The sequence below is a fragment of the Pagrus pagrus genome (assembly GCF_965226575.1).
Source record: "Pagrus pagrus genome assembly, chromosome: 18".
Lineage (NCBI taxonomy): Eukaryota > Metazoa > Chordata > Actinopteri > Spariformes > Sparidae > Pagrus > Pagrus pagrus.
The window spans coordinates 4,662,311-4,686,203 of NC_140202.1; the positions used below are offsets into that span (position 1 = coordinate 4,662,311).

General features: G+C 41.0%; 1 protein-coding gene across 1 annotated transcript in view; it reads left to right on the forward strand.

Moving 5' to 3' along the window:
- rragd (ras-related GTP binding D) overlaps positions 1 to 23,893 on the forward strand; it is a 39,995-nt gene that overhangs the window by 3,031 nt on the left and 13,071 nt on the right. The window contains exons 2-5 of the mRNA XM_084381349.1: positions 127 to 422; positions 802 to 1,001; positions 2,834 to 2,948; positions 6,824 to 6,966. Coding sequence (XP_084237475.1) covers positions 127 to 422; positions 802 to 1,001; positions 2,834 to 2,948; positions 6,824 to 6,966 — 754 coding nt within the window. The remainder of the gene's footprint in view (positions 1 to 126; positions 423 to 801; positions 1,002 to 2,833; positions 2,949 to 6,823; positions 6,967 to 23,893) is intronic.

Consider the following 23,893-nt stretch of genomic DNA (forward strand, 5'->3'; position numbering starts at 1 on the left):
ATGGTGTTATTTTAATATCTCCCACCACTGCTGAGTCGTCCTCATGAAGCACTCTGTTAACCTGTGTGTTGTCAGCTGGGTTCACTCACTACTCCACAGTGACTTTGTCCCTTTGTTGATGTGCAGTGCTGGGCTTCAGTGATTCCCTGAATGGAGAGGTCAAACCTCGGATACTGTTGATGGGCCTGCGGAGGAGTGGGAAGTCCTCCATCCAGAAGGTGGTTTTCCATAAAATGTCACCCAATGAGACCCTGTTCCTGGAGAGCACCAATAAGATCTGCAGAGAGGACGTCTCCAACAGCTCCTTCGTCAGCTTCCAGATCTGGGATTTCCCCGGCCAGATCGACTTCTTCGACCCCACCTTTGACTATGAAATGATCTTCAGAGGCACTGGAGCGCTAATCTTTGTTATCGACTCACAGGTCAGGCCACACAGCCATGTTGTATCAGTAATCGATCCTTCATAATGTTCTGAAGGATTTCCTCACTATTTGTTGACTCGGCACAATCAGGTCTTAGAGCCTCGGCAAACAAAGACATAGACACTAGAGCCCAACCACGATCCACTGTTTGTGCCAGTGCTGATACTGATATTAGGGAGTAAAAAATACATCTTTGACATTTCTGTATTGACTTTTCTTATGCACAGTAATATACACATAACATTACATAAACAGCATTGGCCAGACTGTTCAGTTATTACAACGATATTCACCCCAGAGAACGTTTGTAGTTTAAACCACAGAGTAAACTGAACATACTGCTTCTTCAGTGGTGTGACTCTTCTCTTCTTCATGATAGGATGACTATGTGGAGGCTCTGAGCAGACTGCATCTCACAGTGACCAGGGCCTACAAAGTCAACCCCGACATCAACTTCGAGGTGTTCATTCACAAAGTGGATGGCCTGTCAGATGACCACAAGATCGAGAAGCAGAGGGACATTCACAAACGGGCCAACGATGACCTCGCAGACGCCGGCCTGGAACGAATACACCTGAGGTGGGTTTGACCGCAGCTTTTGGATTGTTTCTGGTTTCATGATTCGTTTGTATTAAATAAGTACTGTAATACAAAACAGATTCAAGAAATTAAAACAACTTTTGATTGGAGCAAAATAAAGAGATACATCTATATAAGTACATATATACCTTTTACTGTATAGAAATGAAATGTAAAAATGGTGATGCATGACATCTTATGTATAAAGGTGTGCTGGATACATGCACTTTAATGACGAAGTCTGACTGAATGTCATTTATTTATTTATTTATTTATTTATTTTCACTCCAAATGAAATCAGAAACATTTCATCAATGTTTTTGGTTTTAATAATGATACTGGCCTATTTGCAAATGACATGACATCAGCTCCTCCATCTTCACAGTGTTTCCAGCCTATCAGCTCCTTCTCTGTTTCTAGTATTTTTCCATTCACCACCCTCACCTGTGTTTCTCTGGCTCGCTCCACCTGGACCTCATCCCCTCATTAATTTAGTTTGTATTTAAGTCTTTGTCACGTTCCCTGGTCTTGCTGTCGTGTTTGCCTGCTCCTCATGTTGCCTTTAATCCTGAATAAAACATTGTCCAATGATTTTCCTGACTGCCGTCTACAGCATTTAGCTCCACCTTCACTGCTTCATCATGGCACCATCTTCCTCCATGACTCTGACACACAATGTGCAACGCTCACGTGTCACATCTTGTGCTGTGTGCAGATGCGGTTTGTTTTCACACATAAGGAACATGTTGGCTGTGTGGGAGTATTAGTTTCTGAGAACGATCAGTGATGTGCAGTTTGCATTGATATGTTTCAGTGATAGTTGCTCAAACCAAGGCTGGAAACAAAGCACGCCACAGTGTCACAGAAATAACTAACTAGCTAATGTTTCTTATGTTATAGAATGGCAGTATGGCATCATATGGGCTGAGCAGACCAAAGACTCAACAATTAAAATAGTAATCTGTGTTTATTAACAATAATATGAAGCAAAATGATTATCATGCCTCACTCAAGAAAATACAGAAGGAACCTTTTCACTACCTACCAGGCGCTCGAATGGAGAAGCTTTCCTCATTTCAAATACAACATCTGCTTCTTCACTCCTGGAGAAGACAGGTGTGATCATGCAGCATCTCAGATTCTGATTGGGCGATGAGTGCATGATCAAAGTCTGATAGTAAACTGTCCAGTAGGAATGATTTATCAGAAGGTGAACACTTTTAAATCAGCATATCTTAGTTGCATACATTCTGCATCATTAAATGTAGAAATAGAGGATTGTGGGCCAACATTTTACAATTACCTCACAACTTGTAATGAACAGAATTGTTTCATAATAACAAAAGATTTTCACCTGTAAACTAAAGGGCTCCTATAACTTCTTACCACTGAAAGATCACTCAGTAGAGATCAGTGATTAACAGTGCACGTCAATGCACAATAAAGACGACATGTACCGATTTAAATCTTAATCTTGCCAATGTAAGAGCTGCTTGTGTTTAGACGGACATTGTTTAAACCAACAGATAGTTTTGTAGAAAGATATGCCTATTTGTTTTATTAATGTTAATTATATAAATGTCAGTATTGATATTAAAAGTTTCAGTACTATAGTTATAAGTATGCTTGTTAGGCTTTTCTGACATAATTCAAACTTTGGGACTGTCAGGCTAACTAGAAATGTGTGTAACAACCTGCTCATGCTAACCTGTCGATAAGGGACAGCTGCCTTGTTTTTTGGCCATATCTGTATGCTACGAATGATCAAATTGTGAAGTACTGTGTCATAAAAAATCTAATCTGATTCAGATTGTTGTCCTTGACCTCCACAGCTTCTATTTAACCAGTATATATGACCACTCCATATTCGAGGCGTTCAGTAAAGTGGTCCAGAAGCTCATCCCACAGCTGCCGACGCTGGAAAACCTCCTCAACATCTTCATATCTGTGAGTAATCCTGCTGCTGAATGAAGTGAAGATGTTTAGTCAAATCTAAACTGAATTTACGTCAGCGTACTTCTGGATTTTGCCCACAGTATTTTAATAACCAAGCTGGACTATGGGCAGTATGTTGCATGTGCCTGTCCTCCTGTACTTCACAATCCAGTCACTAGGTGGCAGTCTTACATAACAGATATATTGTTTGTATTTCAAGAACGCAGACTTATTGAATGCCACCAAAGAATATGAACTGGATGAAGCACTGACATGCATTCGTCACTGTTTATGAGTGTTACATGCCTCATTTAGGTTAAACATGATGTCATCCTGAATGACAGATGTTCCAGTTTCCTGGTAATATTATTTATTTTTGCTTGTTTTACTCTTTGTGTTGTTTACTTTCACATGCAAATTAAAGTTTAATTTGCCATATAAATGAGGTTAAATGTGCTGTAACAACGTATATTTACATCTATTGGCCGGTCTTCAGACCAATCACCAATCTGATAGTGACACCTCACATATAACGTATGACCCCATAGATCCTAAACTAGAGTCCATTTCATGTCACAATAATGTGCCTCGCTAAAAGGTAAGCAATATAAAAACAGTACTTGCATATTGAAAACAGTGAAAATAATCCTGTTTTATATTTAAATATGAGTTTACTACTAATACTGAGATATTATTATGTTAATATTCTCTAACTGGACTGCTGTTTGTTTGGTTTGGTTTCACTTGCCTTCTTTACTCCAGTCATATTATAACAATACAAGTGTTTATATTATTAATTCAAACCTACATTGAAAGCTGTTTTAAAACAACTGAACAAATGTAGCCTGTATCAGGACTACCAGCAGCACACTGGAGGTCTATTCTGATACAAGACGACAAACTGCTCTGCACATCATTGTCTCTCACATAAACATGTATTCATGTACATTTAATGTTGTAAAGAATGATTGTGTCTGAAGAAAGTCTTTAAGAGAAAGATGAATGTATGTATGTGAGAGTATAGATGAAACTAAAGGCAGCTCATTTACCACCCTGTGATTGGCTGAGAAGCTCGATGCTGACTCCCCCTTCTCAGCCAATCACAGCACGATAAATGATCATCACACTCTTTTTCCAGATACTAAGTCAATATATTTTTTTCTCGACTGAGGTCCTCTAAAAGCGAGCTGGTCATCAAGTTGGAAATGATCTGTGATTGTTTCCCAGCTGAGCTGCTAACCAGAGAGCAGCATGGAGGATGTTTGTGTCGCCGACATGAAGTGAAAGTTCATCTACGATCACATTCAAATACATTTACTCACATTCCTCACAGAGCAGTGAGCTTCAGTTTTTACCGTGGCTGTGTCTACTAACTGAAGTCCTGCTGTAACTTCTGTCTAATATCATTGTTTCTCACAGTTTGACAGATATTATAAACTCTACTGGTTGTAGAGCTGTGGCATTCCTCCAAGGTGAGATACTGTAACTGTAAAGCTGGCATCTGATGTTAGTGTATGGAGCTGCAGTGTACTGTGGTACAGTAAGTACAGCATCATAAACAAGTCACAGAGGCAGGAACAAGATCATCCAACATCTTAAACCTGCTACCAACTCACAGAGAGAGGTGCCACTGTGTCTCACAGGTCAAATAACCAACAAGGACAGAAATAATCAAACCCTCAGTTTTTCAAATAACTCACCTCAAACAAACGTTTTTTCTGTATGTAGCACTTTAAAACAAGCAGGTTTGGCACATGTCATAACAGCAGCTGTGACTAATATATCTCCAGCATGTTTACTGACTTCATAAATCTCTGGTTGTTGGCCACAGAAAAACTACCTTCAGTCTCTGCCTTATGATTTCTCCCATGTGTCTTGTGTCTTCAGCTCTCAGACTGTTTTTGGAGACTAATGAAGGTCCTGTCATTATCACTCTGTGTAGCACAATGTTAACAGTTAATAGAATAAGACACTAAGCCAGAAGATTGAATTGCTTTATTGAAATTGTTACATTGCTGATGCTGTTAAGTAGGTACCTCCTCAGTGGTGAAGGGTTTCCTGTAAGACAAACACATTCAGTTTGTCTCAGTTAATTAAACATATAAAGCACAGACAACATGTTAGTTTACTGATTTGTGGCTGACTGTGTAATGTTTGAATGCAAGTTCACTCCCCTGTTGTGTCTCCTCTTCAGGGTGTTCTGGGCAAAAGAGTCCCCAGGGTAACGAAGCACAAATTTAAAGGTTCCAGGAGATACCACCTGTTGATTGGTGTAGGGGTGTCTGGGACTTTAGTTTGTACAGTATGTTAGGATTGCTAGGATTGGCTGGTATGGTGTGAGATAAAATAAGATCAGGTAGAATACTTTATATTAGTGGAATCTAGATGTATTCTGATGTATTTGTGTTTGTTGTGTTAGTTTCCTGTCAGGTGTGGCGCAGATTCCCCTATACTGTGGGAGGGGTAGAAGTTAATGGCAGTGGCAGGCTATATAAGGCAGCCAGTTTCCAGCAAGCACCAAGCGTCATAATGGTGTTCTGATATATGTTAAATGTTGGTGAAAATAAACACCTGGTCTTGGTCTGCACCAAACCTCTGCCTCAGACTCCTGTTTCAAATATCCAGCTGCCACACGGCCATCCTAACAGGGACGAAATGCTTCTTTCAGTCTTCTGGCCTGCCGAAGCTTTTTCCTCACAGCAGGTCGATGTTGTGACTGGAGCTTTTCTGGGTGGAGATGTGCAAAACGGCTTCATGGCTCATGTTTGATGTATGTCCCGTATTGTAGCCTGGCCGACCGTTGTCCAGCAGTATTTGCAAAATGTTCTCTTTTGCCATTATCATTTCTTGAAATGGGGAAACCCTAAAAGTTGCCACACATCAGCTTTAAAAGTCAGTGGGGCATCTGCAATGTGAAGTACAAATTCCTCATTTGGTTACAGTTAACAACACAACACAGTTTTTGGCAGAGACATTAGAGTGCAGCCATACGAGTGAAGCAAACATGATGTGTCGGTAGATTTCATCACAGTCTTGGAGGATGTAGTTCATGCTGCTGTTGAACTGTTCTGCATTTTGCATGTTTTTATTTTATTTTGTCCGCACTAATGTTCAAAACTGCATCGCCACATACAGAGTGGTGTTTCTGTTATTTAGCCTATCCTCACTGATGAATATGAGGGCAGTGAAACACTATTGAGCAACAATAAGATTTTATTTATGTGAAGGTATGTGAGTGCAACACCTCAAGATTCTGTCGTGGAATTCTTCTTCAAGATGAAACCACTCTGAGAAATACCAACCTGATCTGTAAAATGTGCTGGTGTGCACAATAAAGCACAACTACTAATGTGTTGTTGAGTCACTTAATTAAAATGTGTACAAACCCAGAGTATTGTAGCTGTTAGCACAGTATCAGAATACCAAGATAGAAAGAAGGTAACATAACTCTGTGTTGTTTGATGATAAAACCAGAGCAAAGCTCATTGGATTTAGTCCTTGTGATCGTTCACGCTATAAAGAGTTGAAGTGTTAATTGAAGATAGATTCTCTTTATAAAACAGGCCAGTCTGTTTAAAAAGGCTGCACAGAGTGAAGTAAACACCTCCCTCCCCCTCTGGCAACAAGGTTTGTTAAGTTGAAATTAAAATCCAACCTGTGTGTGATGTTTGACAGGCCACAGAATAAGAGACTGTGTTCTGCTAATCAAAATGAAGACAGGAGACGACAGCTCCGTCTCTCTTCAGAGAAATTTAATTGCAAAAGAACGAATTAAGAGGCAGGACTAACATTAAATGAAGCCAGGACTGACATTAAATGAAGGCAGGACCTCTCCAGGTGAGGTCATCCTCACTGATGCTCTTCTTCGTCTCCGTCTCTGTTTTCAGAACTCAGGCATTGAGAAGGCCTTCCTGTTCGATGTGGTCAGTAAGATCTACATCGCCACAGACAGCAGTCCAGTGGACATGCAGACATATGAACTGTGTTGTGACATGATCGACGTGGTCATTGACATCTCCTGCATCTATGGGTAAGACACTAGACACTAGCGATGTGTCGCTCGTTAACGAGCCGGCTGCCGCCTGAGAGCCCTTTTTCCTTTTTTAAATAAAAATAATACAAGACGGAAAAATAAGACGATAAAAATGTATTTGCTTTACTTCCAGATAAGTCTGACTCTGGTAAAATTAAGAGCCAAGCATGCTGAGACTTTTGTATGTTGTGCTGGTTTCAACACACAACACATAGTTCAATAAAAACAATACGTTCATGTTGGTTGATGTTTTGACATTATTAAGGTTTTTATACCAATCACAATGTAGGGTTAGTGTTAGTATAATTACAGTGATTGATACATGTGTACACATATGTACCCATCATAGGTCAAAACACTGCTACATTTGAGTGGAGCTGAATGAAGAGTCGGTTCTGAGGCTGAGCTGAGCCAAATGATCTGAGTCATCACCACACTAACAGACCATCATGTTACCAGCCAGTCAAACATTGTACTGTCACAGACAACTCATGAGGAGATGCTGAAGTCATTAGTCCTGGTGGCATCACGTGATGCAGAGAGCATCACACTGTCAGAGCAGAGAGGAGGAGTCGCCGTGGTACCTGTGCTACAGCTCGGCTACTACGAGAGGCCTGCTGAGAGACACCTCTACACATGAAGTCACAGACCTGGAGTCACAGTTAGGGAGGGTCACACAGGTCAGCTGAACTGAACCCTCAATTCCAAGCAGACACAGAAAAGACAGTTTACTCACAATCAAGCATGTGATGGATTTTCACACTACGTGAACCATCTCAGGAAATATCCTGGTGTTATAATTTCACAAAATATTACCTCCTGACAGACAAACTCGAAACTCAATATGAGCTTGAAACATGCTGTATATATTTTTAATGACACTATTATCTTAGGATAGACTCCATTCTATTTAGTGTCCCGTACATCATGTCAGTGAGCCAGCAAGCACAACACCAGAGCCCTGAACCAGCTCCCCTGCAGTGCCTCTTTAAAGGAGCAGTCAGCGATTCTAATCCAGCACAGTTACAGTTACAGTCAGATTCAGCAAATATCTCCTCACGGTCTGCCAAAATGTCCACTAGACGCAGTTGTTCATACACAGCTCTGGTTTGTAAATGAGAAGCAGAGCTGCTCAGGCTGAGCTGCACAACACCATACCAGCCAATCAGCAACAGGGGAACCAGCCGCACTCGGACCTCTGCCTCTTTCCCTGCTCTGCTGACTCCTCGCCCACAAGGAACAGAGCTACACCATGAAGCAATGAAACCTAAATAAGACCAGAGATGCTTTGCCAACTTGGGATGTAAATATTATACTTGTTTTGGCAGACCTGACATGTCTCTGCCTGTGTAACACTGTTATTGAGCCTTAGGGCTCGTGTCCATATACCGTTTCTTTCTAGCAGAAACGTGCTGGCAGTGTTTGGGAGTGCTGGACTGAGGCACCGGTGCAGTCAGAGAAACAACTGGATTGACACTGGCTGATGCTGTGGAAACAGAGGGGTGGCCACACACTAAGTGTCCAGATGATCTGCTCCCACAAATGGACTTCTCTGTCTCTGTGATGGTGAAGCTCCGGGTGGACACACACAACATTTACTTGGTTACCAGGGTGATGGATGACATGTCCTGACCGATCCAATATATGGTCAGTTGTCTGACAAAGAGTGACGGTGACGACCTCAGGGCCTTCTGAAAGGTTAAGAGAATTATAACTAGAAAAAACATTTCCTTAATGCGGCTGCATGCTTCCCAATAGGCTCTCTCCTCGTTGGGAGAAACTGAGAAGAGCAGGGCCCTAAGCTCTCGAATCCACCATATCTGTCCTCTGCTCAGCTCGCCCAGTGCTCCTGTTATTGACATGACTTTAGGTGGCGGAGCTTCTGAAGAGGCTGAAAGGAGGGAGTATTTGTTTGGCTGTTTGGTTCAAGTGTCAGTCGTTTCCAGAATTAATCTTAACAAACTGCTGCAGCAAAATAATATTCACAAATGGAAGAATGAGAAAATAAAGAAAACACATTCAAATATACAGTAAAGCAGTCATCTGAATCATACAGTACAATAGATGAGAGGCAGAAAGCTTGTATTCATGAGTCATGTCGATCTGTTCACAGGTTCACCTGCAATCAATATCAACGTGTTTATACTGTAATGTACAGTAAATAAGAGACTGTGAAGTCACAACTTGTATGTGTGTAGTATCAGAGGTGACACATCCACACAACCTCTATAGTCTATGTGATAACTCACAGGTATCTGTACTATTCAGTGACTAGTGGTCATGAGTACAGAGCTGATGAAGATCTTACAGTATTGAGATGTGGCCGTAGTGACCCTGTAGGGTCAGTAGTGTAGTGGCTCATATCACTGTCCTTGTCAAGGTGAAGTGTTCTGGCTGCTTCTGTCTCAGGCACAGAGAGGAGATGCTGTTTAATAGAAGAACAGAGCTGAATGTGATGAAAGGCCAAAGCAAACTCTGTCCTCCTGATCCCCCAGCAGGCCTCTGATCGTCTCTGACTCGCTCTATATTCTCACTTCAATTATCACTCCAGCTGGGACTATAATTAGGTCCTAATCTGAGAGACCTGCCTCATTCTGTAGGCCAGAGAGAAGACTTAGAACCTGAAAAGGGAAATTAGTGCTCGCTGGCTCAGTATACTCTACTTTATCATGGAGGAAGCTTCTCTCTCTCTCTCTCTCTCTAAGAAACTGCCCTATATACGTACTTTATATATTTATATCCTATATTACTCTACATGTTACACAGTGTATATATATATACAGAGTGTATATGTGTATATATATATATATCATGGGCGAGCGGTCATAATAAGCTATAAATGCAGTGCATGCCCAAGCCCTTCAATGAAAATAATTGAAAATATTAATCTGGCAGTGTGTTCAATTATACAATACCTTAGTTCTACTGTTTTGGTCTTAGATCCGTGCCTAATCTATCCCGTTTTGCTTGCGAAAAGCTGGAAAGCTGACAGCTTGTTTCGCGCATGCGCACTGTGACACCGAGTAGTACAGTTACTGCTAGAGGCTGTGTTTACTGTAGATGAGCATTTTGAATGGCAAAAAAGCTGTCAGTGAAGCAGCTTATCTGCCAACGCGCATGCGCAAAACTGACTTGTTTGAATTTTTCAGCGGGAAACTGTCAGTGGTTCATTTCATCGTGTAGCCTGGTCAAAATGAGTGAAAATATTAATTCTATTCAGTCTTTGCGTTCAGTGCCGTTTTCGTGGAGAACTTTTGAGGAAAAGAAAACTATAATTTCAAGTGGACGGCGCGGTAGAAGTGAAACTCATATGGCCCGACCCCCCCTCTATGGGGCGCCGATTGTAAAGTTGCGCCTGCTAAAATAAACAGCAACTTTTCCACACATTTAGCAAAAAAACACGTTTAAAAAACACGTTAATTTTAAAATGTTACTTTTGACCAGATTTACAGCAATATTTGTGAACTTTGTGATATTTACTTCTCTTGTAAAAATATAATGTCAATGTTAAATCTAAATACAAAATCTAAATCCAAATGTTAAATATAAAACCTAAATGTTAAATCTAAATCTAAATGTTAAATGTAAATCTAAATGTTAAATGTTAAATCTAAATATAAATGTTAAATTTAAATGTTAAATATAAATATAAATGTTAAATGTTTAATATAAATATAAATGTTAAATTTAAATGTTAAATATAAATCTAAATGCTAAATGTTAAATCTAAATGTTAAATCTAAATCTAAATGTTAAATCTAAATGTTAAATCTAAATGCTAAATGTTAAATCTAAATGTCATGGTGAAACTAAATATTTAGCTAATATGCAAATTCACACTGCCTGTCGCCGGAAGTACCAAAATAAAAGCTCATTGTCGCGAACAAGCGCTATCTGCGGTCTCCTCGGGTAGTCAGGCGAGTGATTGCGCTGCACTGTTAGTCACGTCTCCTCACCGTGCTCTCATGTTGCCTGCCACCATGTCCAGCGACTTAGCTGGAAACATTGGTAGGGCCGTTTTGGCAGCAATACAGAGGTTCAGCAATGCGTCCGCAACGACAGCGACAGTAGCCCTTTTCACAGAGTCTCTGCATTATCGCCGCAGCGGCGGTTCACCATTTCTCTGTCGTCGTCGTCGTTGTCGTTGTTCACACAGAGCCAAGCAGCTTGATGTTTGGTGGGTCAGGATCTCAATCCCAACACATTATAACAGCATCCATATGATTATAAACAGTCAGCAGTACATGTTTAGATTGACAGGACTCCTGTCAATGGAGGACACCTGGGGAAACACGTCATCAACATGACGTGTACCTCTTTCGGAGCCGCAGCGGCGGCTTTCTGTGTGAATTACACAGCGGTTCGTCTTTATGCCAGCGCTGCTTGGCTCTGTGTGAACAACCAACAGCGGAGAATTAGCGAACCGCCGCTCCGGCGATAATGCGGCTTCTCTGCTTGAAAAGGGCTAGCACAGCTACAGCATACACCACAGTAGAGCCACTACAGCACTCGGTAGCTTTTATTTTGGTACTTCCGGTGACAGGCAGTGTGAATTAGCTAAATGTTTAGTTTCACCCGTGACATTTAGATTTAACATTTAGATTTAGATTTAGATTTAACATTTAGATTTATATTTAACATTTAGATTTAACATTTATATTTATATTTATATTTATATTTATATTTATATTTAACATTTATATTTAACATTTATATTTATATTTATATTTAACATTTATATTTAACATTTATATTTAGATTTAGATTTAACATTTAGATTTAATATTTAACATTTAGATTTAGATTTAACATTTAGATTTAACATTGACATTATATTTTAAGTTCACAAATATTGCTGTAAATCTGGTCAGAAGCAATACTAAAAAATTCACATACGTTTTTTTAATGGGGCTTGGTGCTAAATGTGTGGAAAAGTTGCTGTTTATTTTAGCATGCGCAACTTTACAATCGGCGCCCCATACCCCTCCCGTCAAACGATCCGGTCTGACAGTGACATATTGCCTGTTCATTCATGAAAACCATCTCGAAACACTCTCAGTCAAACAAGGTGGGGAATGAGAAATCTGCGGCGCTACTAGCCTAGTTCGCTCATTTTAAAAACACACCGGCAGCAGTGCCTACTGATCTGAGACGTGTCACGTGAGTTACTGTAAATGCTGTGTGGAAAACCAGCTGTGGTCTGTGATTGAGGTGCAGACGGGTGAGTTTGGAGCTGACGAGAGGATCGCGCTGACGACCGTTTCGTTACATTTTTCTCATTGAAAAACTATACAACTGGCATTTAGATGAAGAGATCATAAAAAAACAAGTGAAATAATAACAATTCGGTTTTAGTAATCAACCGCTTATAGTGATCAAATGTAGCTACTCTGGACCAACGTGATCACTATAAGCGGTTTCCACTATAGTAGTTAAAAAACATATTATATTTTTTATTAATAAATAAATACCCCCCTTACGGGCGCGCATGGTATTGACACTTCAGCATGACCACAGTAAAAGGTCACCGCTCGCCACTGATATACAGTACAGACCAAAAGTTTGGACACACCTTCTCATTCAATGAGTTTCCTTTCTTTTCATGACTATTGACATTGTAGATTCACACTGAAGGCATCAAAACTATGAATTAACACATGTGGAAATATGTACTTAACAAAAAAGTGTAAAACAACTGAAAATACGCCTTATATTCTAGTTTCTTCAAAGTAGCCACCTTTTGTTCTGATTACTGCTTTGCACACACTCTGCATTCTCTTGATGAGCTTCAAGAGATAGTCACCTGAAATGGTTTTCACTTCACAGGTGTGCCCTGTCAGGTTTAATAAGTGGGATTTCTTGCCTTATAAATGGGGTTGGGACCATCAGTTGTGTTGTGCAGAAGTCAGGTGGATACACAGCTGATAGTCCTACTGAATAGACTGTTAGAATTTGTATTATGGCAAGAAAAAAGCAGCTAAGTAAAGAAAAACGAGTGGCCATCATTACTTTAAGAAATGAAGGTCAGTCAGTCCGAAAAATTGGGAAAACTTTGAAAGTGTCCCCAAGTGCAGTCGCAAAAACCATCAAGCGCTACAAAGAAACTGGCTCACATGAGGACCGCCACAGGAAAGGAAGACCAAGAGTCACCTCTGCTGCGGAGGATAAGTTCATCCGAGTCACCAGCCTCAGAAATCGCAGGTTAACAGCAGCTCAGATTAGAGACCAGGTCAATGCCACACAGAGTTCTAGCAGCAGACACATCTCTAGAACAACTGTTAAGAGGAGACTGTGTGAATCAGGCCTTCATGGTAGAATAGCTGCTAGGAAACCACTGCTAAGGACAGGCAACAAGCAGAAGAGACTTGTTTGGGCTAAAGAACACAAGGAATGGACATTAGACCAGTGGAAATCTGTGCTTTGGTCTGATGAGTCCAAATTTGAGATCTTTGGTTCCAACCACCGTGTCTTTGTGCGACGCAGAACAGGTGAACGGATGGACTCTACATGCCTGGTTCCCACCGTGAAGCATGGAGGAGGAGGTGTGATGGTGTGGGGGTGCTTTGCTGGTGACACTGTTGGGGATTTATTCAAAATTGAAGGCATACTGAACCAGCATGGCTACCACAGCATCTTGCAGCGGCATGCTATTCCATCCGGTTTGCGTTTAGTTGGACCATCATTTATTTTTCAACAGGACAATGACCCCAAACACACCTCCAGGCTGTGTAAGGGCTATTTGACCAAGAAGGAGAGTGATGGGGTGCTGCGCCAGATGACCTGGCCTCCACAGTCACCGGACCTGAACCCAATCGAGATGGTTTGGGGTGAGCTGGACCGCAGAGTGAAGGCAAAAGGGCCAACAAGTGCTAAGCATCTCTGGGAACTCCTTCAAGACTGTTGGAAGACCATTTCAGGTGACTACCTCTTGAAGCTCATCAAGAGAATGCCAAGAGTGTGCGAAGCAGTAATCAAAGCAAAAGGTGGCTACTTTGAAGAACCTAGAATATAAGACATATTTTCAGTTGTTTCACACTTTTTTGTTAAGTATATAATTCCACATGTGTTAATTCATAGTTTTGATGCCTTCAGTGTGAATCTACAATTTTCATAGTCATGAAAATAAAGAAAACTCTTTGAATGAGAAGGTGTGTCCAAACTTTTGGTCTGTACTGTATATATATATATACAGTGTAGATTAGGACCTAATTATAGTCCCAGCTGGAGTGATAATTGAAGTGAGAATATAGAGTGAGTCAGAGACGAACGACCAGTGACTATACACTGATCAGCCACAACATTAAAACCACTGACAGATGATGTGAATAACATTGATCGTCTCATTACAATGCAATGTTCTGCTGGGAAACCTTGGCTGCTGGCATTCATGTGAATGCCACTTGGCATGCACCACCCATCCAAACACTGTTGTGGACCAAGTACACCCCCTCATCACAACAACACTACCCGATGGCAGTGGCCCCCGAGCAGGACAATGTGCCCTGACACACTGCAAACACTGCTCAGGAACAGCTCGAGGAACACAATAAAGGGCCCAAGGTGTTGACCGGGCCTCCAAATTCCCCAGATCCCAATCTGATTGAGTATCTGTAAGACGTGCTGGAGCAGGTCTGATCCATGGAGGCCCCACACCCCAACATACAGGACCCAGAGGATCCACTATAAAACGCCCTGGTGCCAGACACCACAAGTCCCTGTCTTGACAGGTCAGTGCTCTTTTGGCTGCACAAGGGGAACCTTCACAATATTAGGCAGGTGGTCATAATGTTATGCCTGATCAGTGTATATCTAGCTTCATGAATCTTTATGATTCAGGACCAACACAGCACTTTGTGTGCAGGAGGAGTGTTGAAATAACATGAAGTAAGAGCCATGTGTAGTGGAAATCACTGTAGGCTAACCCTAACAACAGCAACCTCCACTGTCTGAGTTAAACACAAACTTAACGGCACAGTGAGTACTCCCAAATGTTAAATGTTGTAAAGGGGCATTGTAAAAATGCTATTCATTGATAGCTAACGTTACTGATTAAAACCGCTTGTATTAACATTTGTAGGGTATACAGTATGATATCAGTGTGATTGAAGAAGGACAAGCTAAAAGTCAAGCTAGCCAGGGCAGACAAGCTAACGTTAGCTCTGACAAGGGACTGCTGGACCAAAGCGACATCACAACTGCTATCAAAAGCTAAATCTACTAAGAGTGATATCCTGAGTTTAGATATGAAGCAAAATGAATATTTTCACATGAAATATTTAAGGTGTGATCTGAAGGAAAACAGAAGTTTGAAGAACAACCCCACGTAGACTTTGTAGTTGTCTGTAGATATCTCAAGAAACACAACTCACTCTTGTGACAATTGTAGATTGGCAGAAAATCGCTTGGACTCACTTGTCACACCCACCTCCTTCCTCAGCTTCAAACTTGGTTGAAAGTCTTACTGGCCTGCCAGTGTTAGCTGTCTGAATGAGTCGGTCTGCAGCTGAAAGCAACATTAAATGATCAGCCTTGATCGAGCCACAGAAGCCTCACCTGTCAGTATTTCACTTGTATTCAACATCAAAGGCAGCAGAAAAGGAACAATGTGGAGCAGCGTGCCCTTCACACCCGCTGACAGTAATGAGACGGAGATGTCATCTCCAGGTTGATCAAATAAATCCAAATAATATCTGTGGAAATGTGATGAAGCTCAGCACATCACACAAAAGGCATGCAAATGAACAATACACACATATGAAGACAATTTTTTAATCACTTTGACAGCATAGACTTTGACTTTGTTTTTTTTTTAAAAACACTGTAAATAGACCAAACAGACAAATACACATTCACCCATTTGACAACACATTAATAATAAATATAAACCCACTGAAAAGACAAAACCCATCCATGTATTCATGTTCTGCCTCTCACCTCCTGTTGGCAGCAGGCTGATGTGCTGGATATAATCCAAACACTCACAGTGGATGTGCACGCAGTTCTGTCTAATCACATGGACGTGAATATAATATTTATTATTTAGTTTTCATTAGTGTTGGTGCGTATAATACCAGTTTCATCACTGTCACGTTCTGTCTGCCTACATCAGTCCTACATGATCAGTGAGGTTGATAGGTTTTATATACAGAGAGTCCTCCTTTGAGTGTCTCTGATAAAATAAGTGATTTCTGACAATTTGTAGTGTTGAATTTGTGTTATAATTATGGTTTTATGTTTGATGAAAATGTTTCTGAAAATTAAACAAATGAAATCCCTAATCTGAAACAAAACACTGGCACATCTACAGCTGCCCTCTGAAAGTTGTTGAGTCCGTCAACTGGAGCCTGATTTTGTCAGTCAGAGTGAAGATAAAACATTTATAACTGAACTATTAGCAGCACACACTTCCACTTGAGTCTGAGGCTGCAGGTAAAAAATACTGATGTTGGCTGATAAAGGCGTTTAGTGTGGCGCTGAATCTGGTCTTGTTGAAGCAGAAAGTATCATGTCAGGATGGCTGAGATCTGCAGACTGTGTTTGATGGATTCAAAAAATAAAAGTAGCTTATATTCCTTGGCTGCCCGCCAAAGCAAACTATATGTGTGGGGAACACTGGATTTAGCAAAACTGTCATCCCCGTCTGAAGAGCTTTATAATAATGTGCTTTATTGTGGCTCCAATAACCTGCAGCGAAACAGTTACTCATAGAACTAAAATTACACCCAGTAAGTACTGTTTCCTTGCTAATGCCACCTTCAGTAACACAAACGTGAGCAAAGTGCCACAGTATCGTCTTCATCCACTGCCACCATCAGAGGAAGTGAGACCCAGTGGATTAACTGCACTTCTGATGGAAATGACCCACAACAACTGGAGAACTCTTATGTTTGCACTAGCTGTTTTACTTCAGACTGCTTTGTCAATGAGGGCCAGCAGCAGTGTTTAAATATTAAGTATTAAATATCAGAGAAATTGTGTGAATATAAATCCTTGTTTGAAGCCCATTAAATAACCACAGTAGGTGGTTAGATGTGGGAAACATTGCTCTTTGTGGAACTTAATTCTGCTCCACCAGCTCAGCTGACTCTGATGTTAACTTTACATGAAGGCTCCTTCTGCTCCTCATCCTCACCAGGCTGTGCGTCTGTTGCTGCTTCATGTATATGTAGATACGCCTGGTCGTACGCTGACACCTCCCTCTCTGTTTGACAGACAAGGACAACACCCACAGCACCTGTCAGTCCACCTTACACAGGTAGACCTGAGATACTTAAGCAAAGTAGCGTGGCCTCAGGCTTCACACCTGTGGTTCGGTTCGTTTGCTCCGGACCAAACGGGAAAAGATGATACATTTTTGCATTTTAGTTCTGGTTGTGTTTCTGTTCACATTGAATGAGAGGAGTGAACATGGAGTCATGCAGACTGACAGGTGACTCAATGACTGGACAGTTTTAGCAGTTGTCATCCTGCATCATAGCACATCATCATGAGTGATCAGATGCCACAGCAGTTCATGCAGCACTTTAATGCTTCTGATGTGTATTTATGTTCTTTGTTGTCACAACCAGCACATGAAGAAATCACTCATTATTATTAATCACACAGAGCTGAGCTCTACAGTGATGTAATCAACTGATGACATGTGGCCTTTCAGTGCTCCTGGATGAGCAGAGTGTTGCTTCTTCTGCAACAGTCAAGTTGAAATAACCATGGACTTGTGTGATGATCAGCAGGGAGGGGTTACAGATTGTGTGTCTGTGTGTGTGTGTGTGTGTGTGTCTGCTCATGTCTGAGGAATAAATAGGCCTATATGTAAAAACACAATCACAAACAGCACTGATACTATTTCTAATAGTTCAGTGTGTTTTCTCGCCTGACTCAATCGTGGCACACACAATAAATAGAATAGATGTCCAAACGATCGATACAGCTTGCGAGTCAGCCTCAGAGTTCTGCTCAGGGCCACGGTGCGCTCTGTCTGCTCGGCCTAGTTGGTTAACTGAAAATCGACCGCATGTTGAAAAATGACAGGATGACGGGGATGCTTCCTGTACAGTGATGATTCAGATCGCTGTCACAGACTTGGACTTCGATAAATGGTCACAGTACATGGAGGACACAAGCACAGAAGTTTGAACAACTTTTGACTGATCAGGGAAGATACAGTACTGTCATGTGTGGGCTACATGGTGCCATGTGAAATGATCTTACATAAATACAGCTTGGCGACAGATCAATTATAACACCACTTCCTGTAGACTACAGCTGACGATCAGCAGATGGATTAACCCTCCTGTTGTCATCGGGTCAAAAATGACCCTAAACTGTGTTTAACAGCAGAGAAAACCTCTTAAATGTTGTTTTTTCAACTTGAAATTTTATGACTTTTCCTAAAGTGACTCCAACATTAGAAAAAGGGAATATTGCCTTTATTCATATTTCCATGGAAGCTGTACACCTCTTGGGTACAAAGATTGTCTTCGGTTCTTTTTTGACCCGGCAGTTAAAATCACACACACACGCGCACGCGCATGCACACACACACACACACTGCTGATTGATCTCAGACAGAACTAAAACGTTCTCGTGCAGGTGTACCATCACCTTTCCACGACCCCATACACAACCTTCAAAGATCAAAGTTCAAACAGTTTGAGACACAAACATCAAAGCATTGTTTACTAACACTTGTACATTCAGAGTGTCGACATGTGCTGCAGATGACAGAACCCTCAGTTCTCTGTGCTGAAGCCACGAGTGCACGTTTCACTGCTGAACAGGCCGTAGAGCTGATTCTTTCACATCTCCAGCAAGGAGCAGCAGATTTGGAAGATGAGGAGGTATCTGAAGAAGAAGATGGGGAGGAATACAACCCAGAGCATGATGCATCATCTTCAGATGAAGACAGATAACATGGTCCTCATCACCATATGACAACCAGGGCAGGATGGCAGCACATGTCATAAAGATGACTCCAGGTCCCACAAGATATGCTGTTTCCCATGTTGAGGACATCACCTCAACATTTCACCTGTTCATCACACCAGCTATCGAAAAAAATCATCCTGGAGATGACAAATTTAGAGGGCTTTTAAAAATATGAAGACTGCTGGAAAAGCATGGATGAGATAGACCTGCATGCCTACATAGGGTTGCTAATCTTAGCAGGAGTTTACAGGTCACGAGGTGAGGCTGCATCTAGTCTCTGGGATGCAGAGTGGAAGCTGCCACAGTGCCACTGAAAGTCTTTCACACTTCTCAAGAATGATACGGTTTGATAACCGTGAGTCAAGACCTGCAAGACGTGTGACAGACAAACTAGCTGCCATAAGAGGTCTGGGACAAGTGGGTGAAGCGGCTGCTTGTCCTCCTGTAGTGGTCGTGGTTGCCCTCTCAGATTGCCTTGTTGGTTTATGTTGTTCACATTTGACTATTATTGGAAGTGCCTTCAGTTAATTGCATTCAAAACTACTTTCTGCACATTTGTGATACTTTCTTGGGCTATACAAGTACTATCTCTTGATACAAAAATATTGTTTACCACCTTTGCAGTACCTTAAGAAATAATAATAAGAATAAAAATCTACTTTAGTAAAGAAAACATATGTGTCCACTGAATGAATGCAGTCTTTCTGAAAACTCTGATATTCACACAGTTTCTGATGAATGACAGATTGTTTCTTCATGCAAAATAGATTTGGCATTTAAAATGAAATGAAATTTCTTTATTTTAGATCTTTAGTGAGGGTGGGTCATTTCTGACCCGGAGGACAAGGAGCGTATACAGAATGTGAAGACAACAGGAGAGTTAAATAGTATTATGTATCATACCTGTGGTTGGTCTGTTGCTTTAACACCACAAACCAACCACACCTGAGTCCACTTGGATGCAGACCGAGACCCACCTTTTCAAACGATCTTGGATCACTCCAACATCAGTTCATTTTAACTGGACCAAACCTGTTAGGTGTGAAACCAGCCTTAGTGATTCGGACCAGCTCACACTTGGATGAAAACTGTCCGTGTGCACGCAGGTGGTCACAGACTGATGAAGGCAGCAGAAGTGCAGAAGATACCTATTAAACCAAACATTCTCTGTCCTCGAGGAAATGTCCTTAAAACTCAAAATAGAAAATGTCGTAAGAGATGCAGAGAATGCTTTTGATTTCATGAAAAGAACAGATCCAGCTCCCCTGCAGTTATAATGGAGCATCACAAAGGCTCAGGCACCACAGCCTACAGAAGCAAATCCTGAGATCCAGGTGATGTTTCTGGGAATCAGTGGAAACTAATGAACCCTGCAGTAATTCATCAGAGGGTGTTCATTTGTTTTCCCCAGTCTGTGTCATGCCTGATGGTAGTTAGCTGTCAGGTTGTGACCATCAACTGTACTATACCATATATTTTACATACATTTTCAACATAGTCCCATATATAGGGAATAATCTCTTCTGTAAGACATTTGAACACATTTTATAGTGAAGTGAGAACGATTCTGTGCTCACATCATATGAGACAGTAGAGATGAAATCATTACATGGTTGCTAGTTGGTTGTGTGAGGGTTGAAAATACTGTGAATCTACATTTGAACATTACAGTCATTATAATCAGGACTTAGTTGTTAATACGAACACAAGCTGGGAACTGATAAACATGGAAACTCCCACATGGCACCAATCTAGCTTGTGTTTTATTTATTATCAGCAGTTATTTCTATTTCTAATGTGTTTTTGAAATGTTTTCCTGAAACACTTCTGTTTTGTTGCTTTGCTTTCGTCTCAGTGAGTTAGTGATTAGCCACCATTGAAGACAATGTGTAGGCCGAGGCAGTGAAGAGTCGCAGAGTAAAGCCTCAGGTAGCTGAGGTGTTTGTGGTCACGATGCCTCCCTGGGCCAGGTGATGCTCCTTTGACCCTTGTTTGTTGTTTAGATAATAGAGGGGAGCGTGTGTGTGTGTGTGTGTGTGTGTGTGCGTGTGTGTGTGTGTGTGTGTGTGTGTGTGTGTGTGTGTGTTTCACCTGAGGCATCACAGCTGGGGGTTTTAACTGAACTAGGCCACGTTTGGCCTGAAGTGAGTGAATATTTAACCCGTCACAGCTGCGTTGGAGAATGTTTGGCCGAGGGCTCGAACAGGACTGCTCCTAATTTCATATTTTGACCATGTATATAGATGATACCAGATATCTTTGGGTCATGTTGCCTCTGTAGGCACAGTAACTGTCCGCTTAAGTAACTCTCAATAATGTTTACACTCTCCTTTGTCTTGGATTGTTCAGCATGAACAAGTTTGGAGGCCTCGTAGGTACCAGTTGGACCTTAAAGCAGCAGATTGTTGTACAGAAGGCTGCCATCACTATCATCACAAAACAGCTGGGATATTATCCTTAATTAGAGGCTTTACTAAATGGAGTCCTTTTTTACCTCATTTAATTAATGAACTCTTGTGAGAAAGCTGGCATGCTATGCACTTGGAAAGCTCAAATGTGACTGAAATATTTGTTGGCCAAAAAACTGAGCCAAGTCTTTTGCCAGTGAAATGTAATTATTTCTTTCTCCCTTTGACAACAATGATTAATTCACATTTCATTAAACTCACATTAGCTGTGCATGTTTCTCTTCTTTGGCTGTCTCCAGTCTGTGGAGCACTGAACCTATTTTTAGAGCATATACAGTACATCACCAGGCAAATGGCCACGAAAACACGAGATTAAGTATGAGACAGCATTTTAATCATTTAGATAATTACACTGAATCCAGCATCAGTTGCATAGAGATGCTATTTATCACATCTCTACTGTATGATGTGCGGGTTGCCAGCAATGCCTTAGGTACAGATAGGAGTGATTGAAAATGAATAGAAGCTGAGCTCCGTGCTTTCTGTCGGCCCTTGTTAAGTGTGGATTTATGCCTGATGTGTAAAATAATTCCCTGTGAAAGTGTTAAAGTTCTTCACAGCTGCTCCGACACGTTCTGTGAAATTTATTCCATTTCCAGAAACTGTCATCTTGAGGTTCCAGAATCCTAGACTGCTAAAGCAAAACAAAGCTCTCTGCTCCAACATCGTGTCATTTAAAGAAATAATTCAACAGAAGATGGCTCACAGACATCTTCTCTCCAAATTGCCATGGTGACTGAAAACCCATCACATAGTGGCAAGATAAATACAAATAAACGAATGCTTGAAACCCCATTTTTGTCCTGTTCAGCATAGCAACTCAAAAACTGATGCAACAGTGACGCCACTGACGTGACATGATTAAGCCTGGAAATCATGCAGGTGACATCCTCTGCCAGAACCAGTTCAGACCCAGAATAACTGTCCGTCCCTAGTGATTTGACCACCAGGCGACAGCTCTCACTTCCATCTTAATACTGTATGTGTATAAACACAATCATCACTGGAGCAAACGCTTTTACACAAAGAAAGAAAGAACTTCATGTAGAACATTTGCAGAATTTACAAGAATAATGAAACATTTTTCAGATACAGCGTTTCACAAAGTTTATTCTGACTCAACAACTCACAAAAAATCAGCGCTCAAAGTATGAATCTGTCATGCTTCTGTGATTTCCTGTTTTATTTTGAAGTTTTGCCCTCATGTGTAGTGTTGACTTTCAGTTCCTCCTTTTGTGTAATTTCCCGCCCTTTCTCCGTGTTCACCTGTGTCTTGTTTGTTAATCAGCCCTTGTAGCTGAATCCCGTTTCACCTTAATTGCATCCACATTTCCCTCACTTGCGTCTTTTCCTTGCGTTCCCACTTTTTTCGTGGAGGGACCTGAGGAAACCACGGAGGAGAGAGGACCGAGGACATATGAAGCAAGACAAATGAGACGTCCTTCCATCACAGCTGGATCAGCTGTAAGTCACCTTTAACAGCTGTAGAGAAGTCAGATGATTTTATGCCAAAAATGCCATTATCTATATATGTTTAAATTATAACACAGAACTAAAACTTGTCCAGAGATTGAAATCAGAATACTATAAGCACTATTAGAATAATAATTCCTATAGTGCAGGTAATATAATGTTTTCCACCAGCAGCTCATCTCATATTAATCACAATGTTTAGTTTTATGACCTGGATCGCCCAATACAGATTTTCCGCGGTGTCCATGGATACACCTGTGATCCATTACTACCTTTAGATTTTACACAACATTAGTAGGGAATTTGGGTTAAATTTGATTATCAATTACAATTAATGATTGTCAGGGATGATTATTAATTACGATAGATAATAAGATCCAATTTCATTAGATTGCCTTGGGGCACCACCCTTGAAGAAGGGAAAAGATAACCAATTCAATCAATCAGTCTCATAAAAGGTACTAAACTGTCAGCTTTAGTTAGAACAGATAAAAAATGTGGGATTCATTTGGGATTAATTGCGAGTTAACTATGGACAATCAGGCGATTAATGGCGATTCAATATTTTAATTGATTGACAGCCCTGGTAATAAATGAAGAAAGTTGTTTGTGGTCCTTTTGTTCTCCTACAGTCAGGCAGACACATTTGAACTCACTGCTGAATCAGAAAACAAACTAAATATAAAACTTGATGGTGACTTGAGTTTAATTTGTTATCTGTCTTCACTCTGTATGAAACTCCAGTCATGTTGTGAAGTATCAGTCTGATTCGCTGCAGCGTCTGACCAATAATTTAGGGGGCATGTTGATTGGTAGAAGATTTCCGTGAAGGCAGCTCTCCTGTGTCCTCGCTCGTCGCTCCTCAGAGATTGATCCTCAAACGACAAATAAGAGATATGAGACGTACCTATAGTCTGTGTGCTCCCTTATGTCTTTGTCAGTTAGCCTGTTCCCCTCTCTTCCTGTGTCTCCTCCTGGTACGTTTTCTGTTTTTTTGTTTCTGGCCTTGTTCCTTTAGCTTTTCTTGGTTTGTACTTTGCTTGTGGTTGTACTTT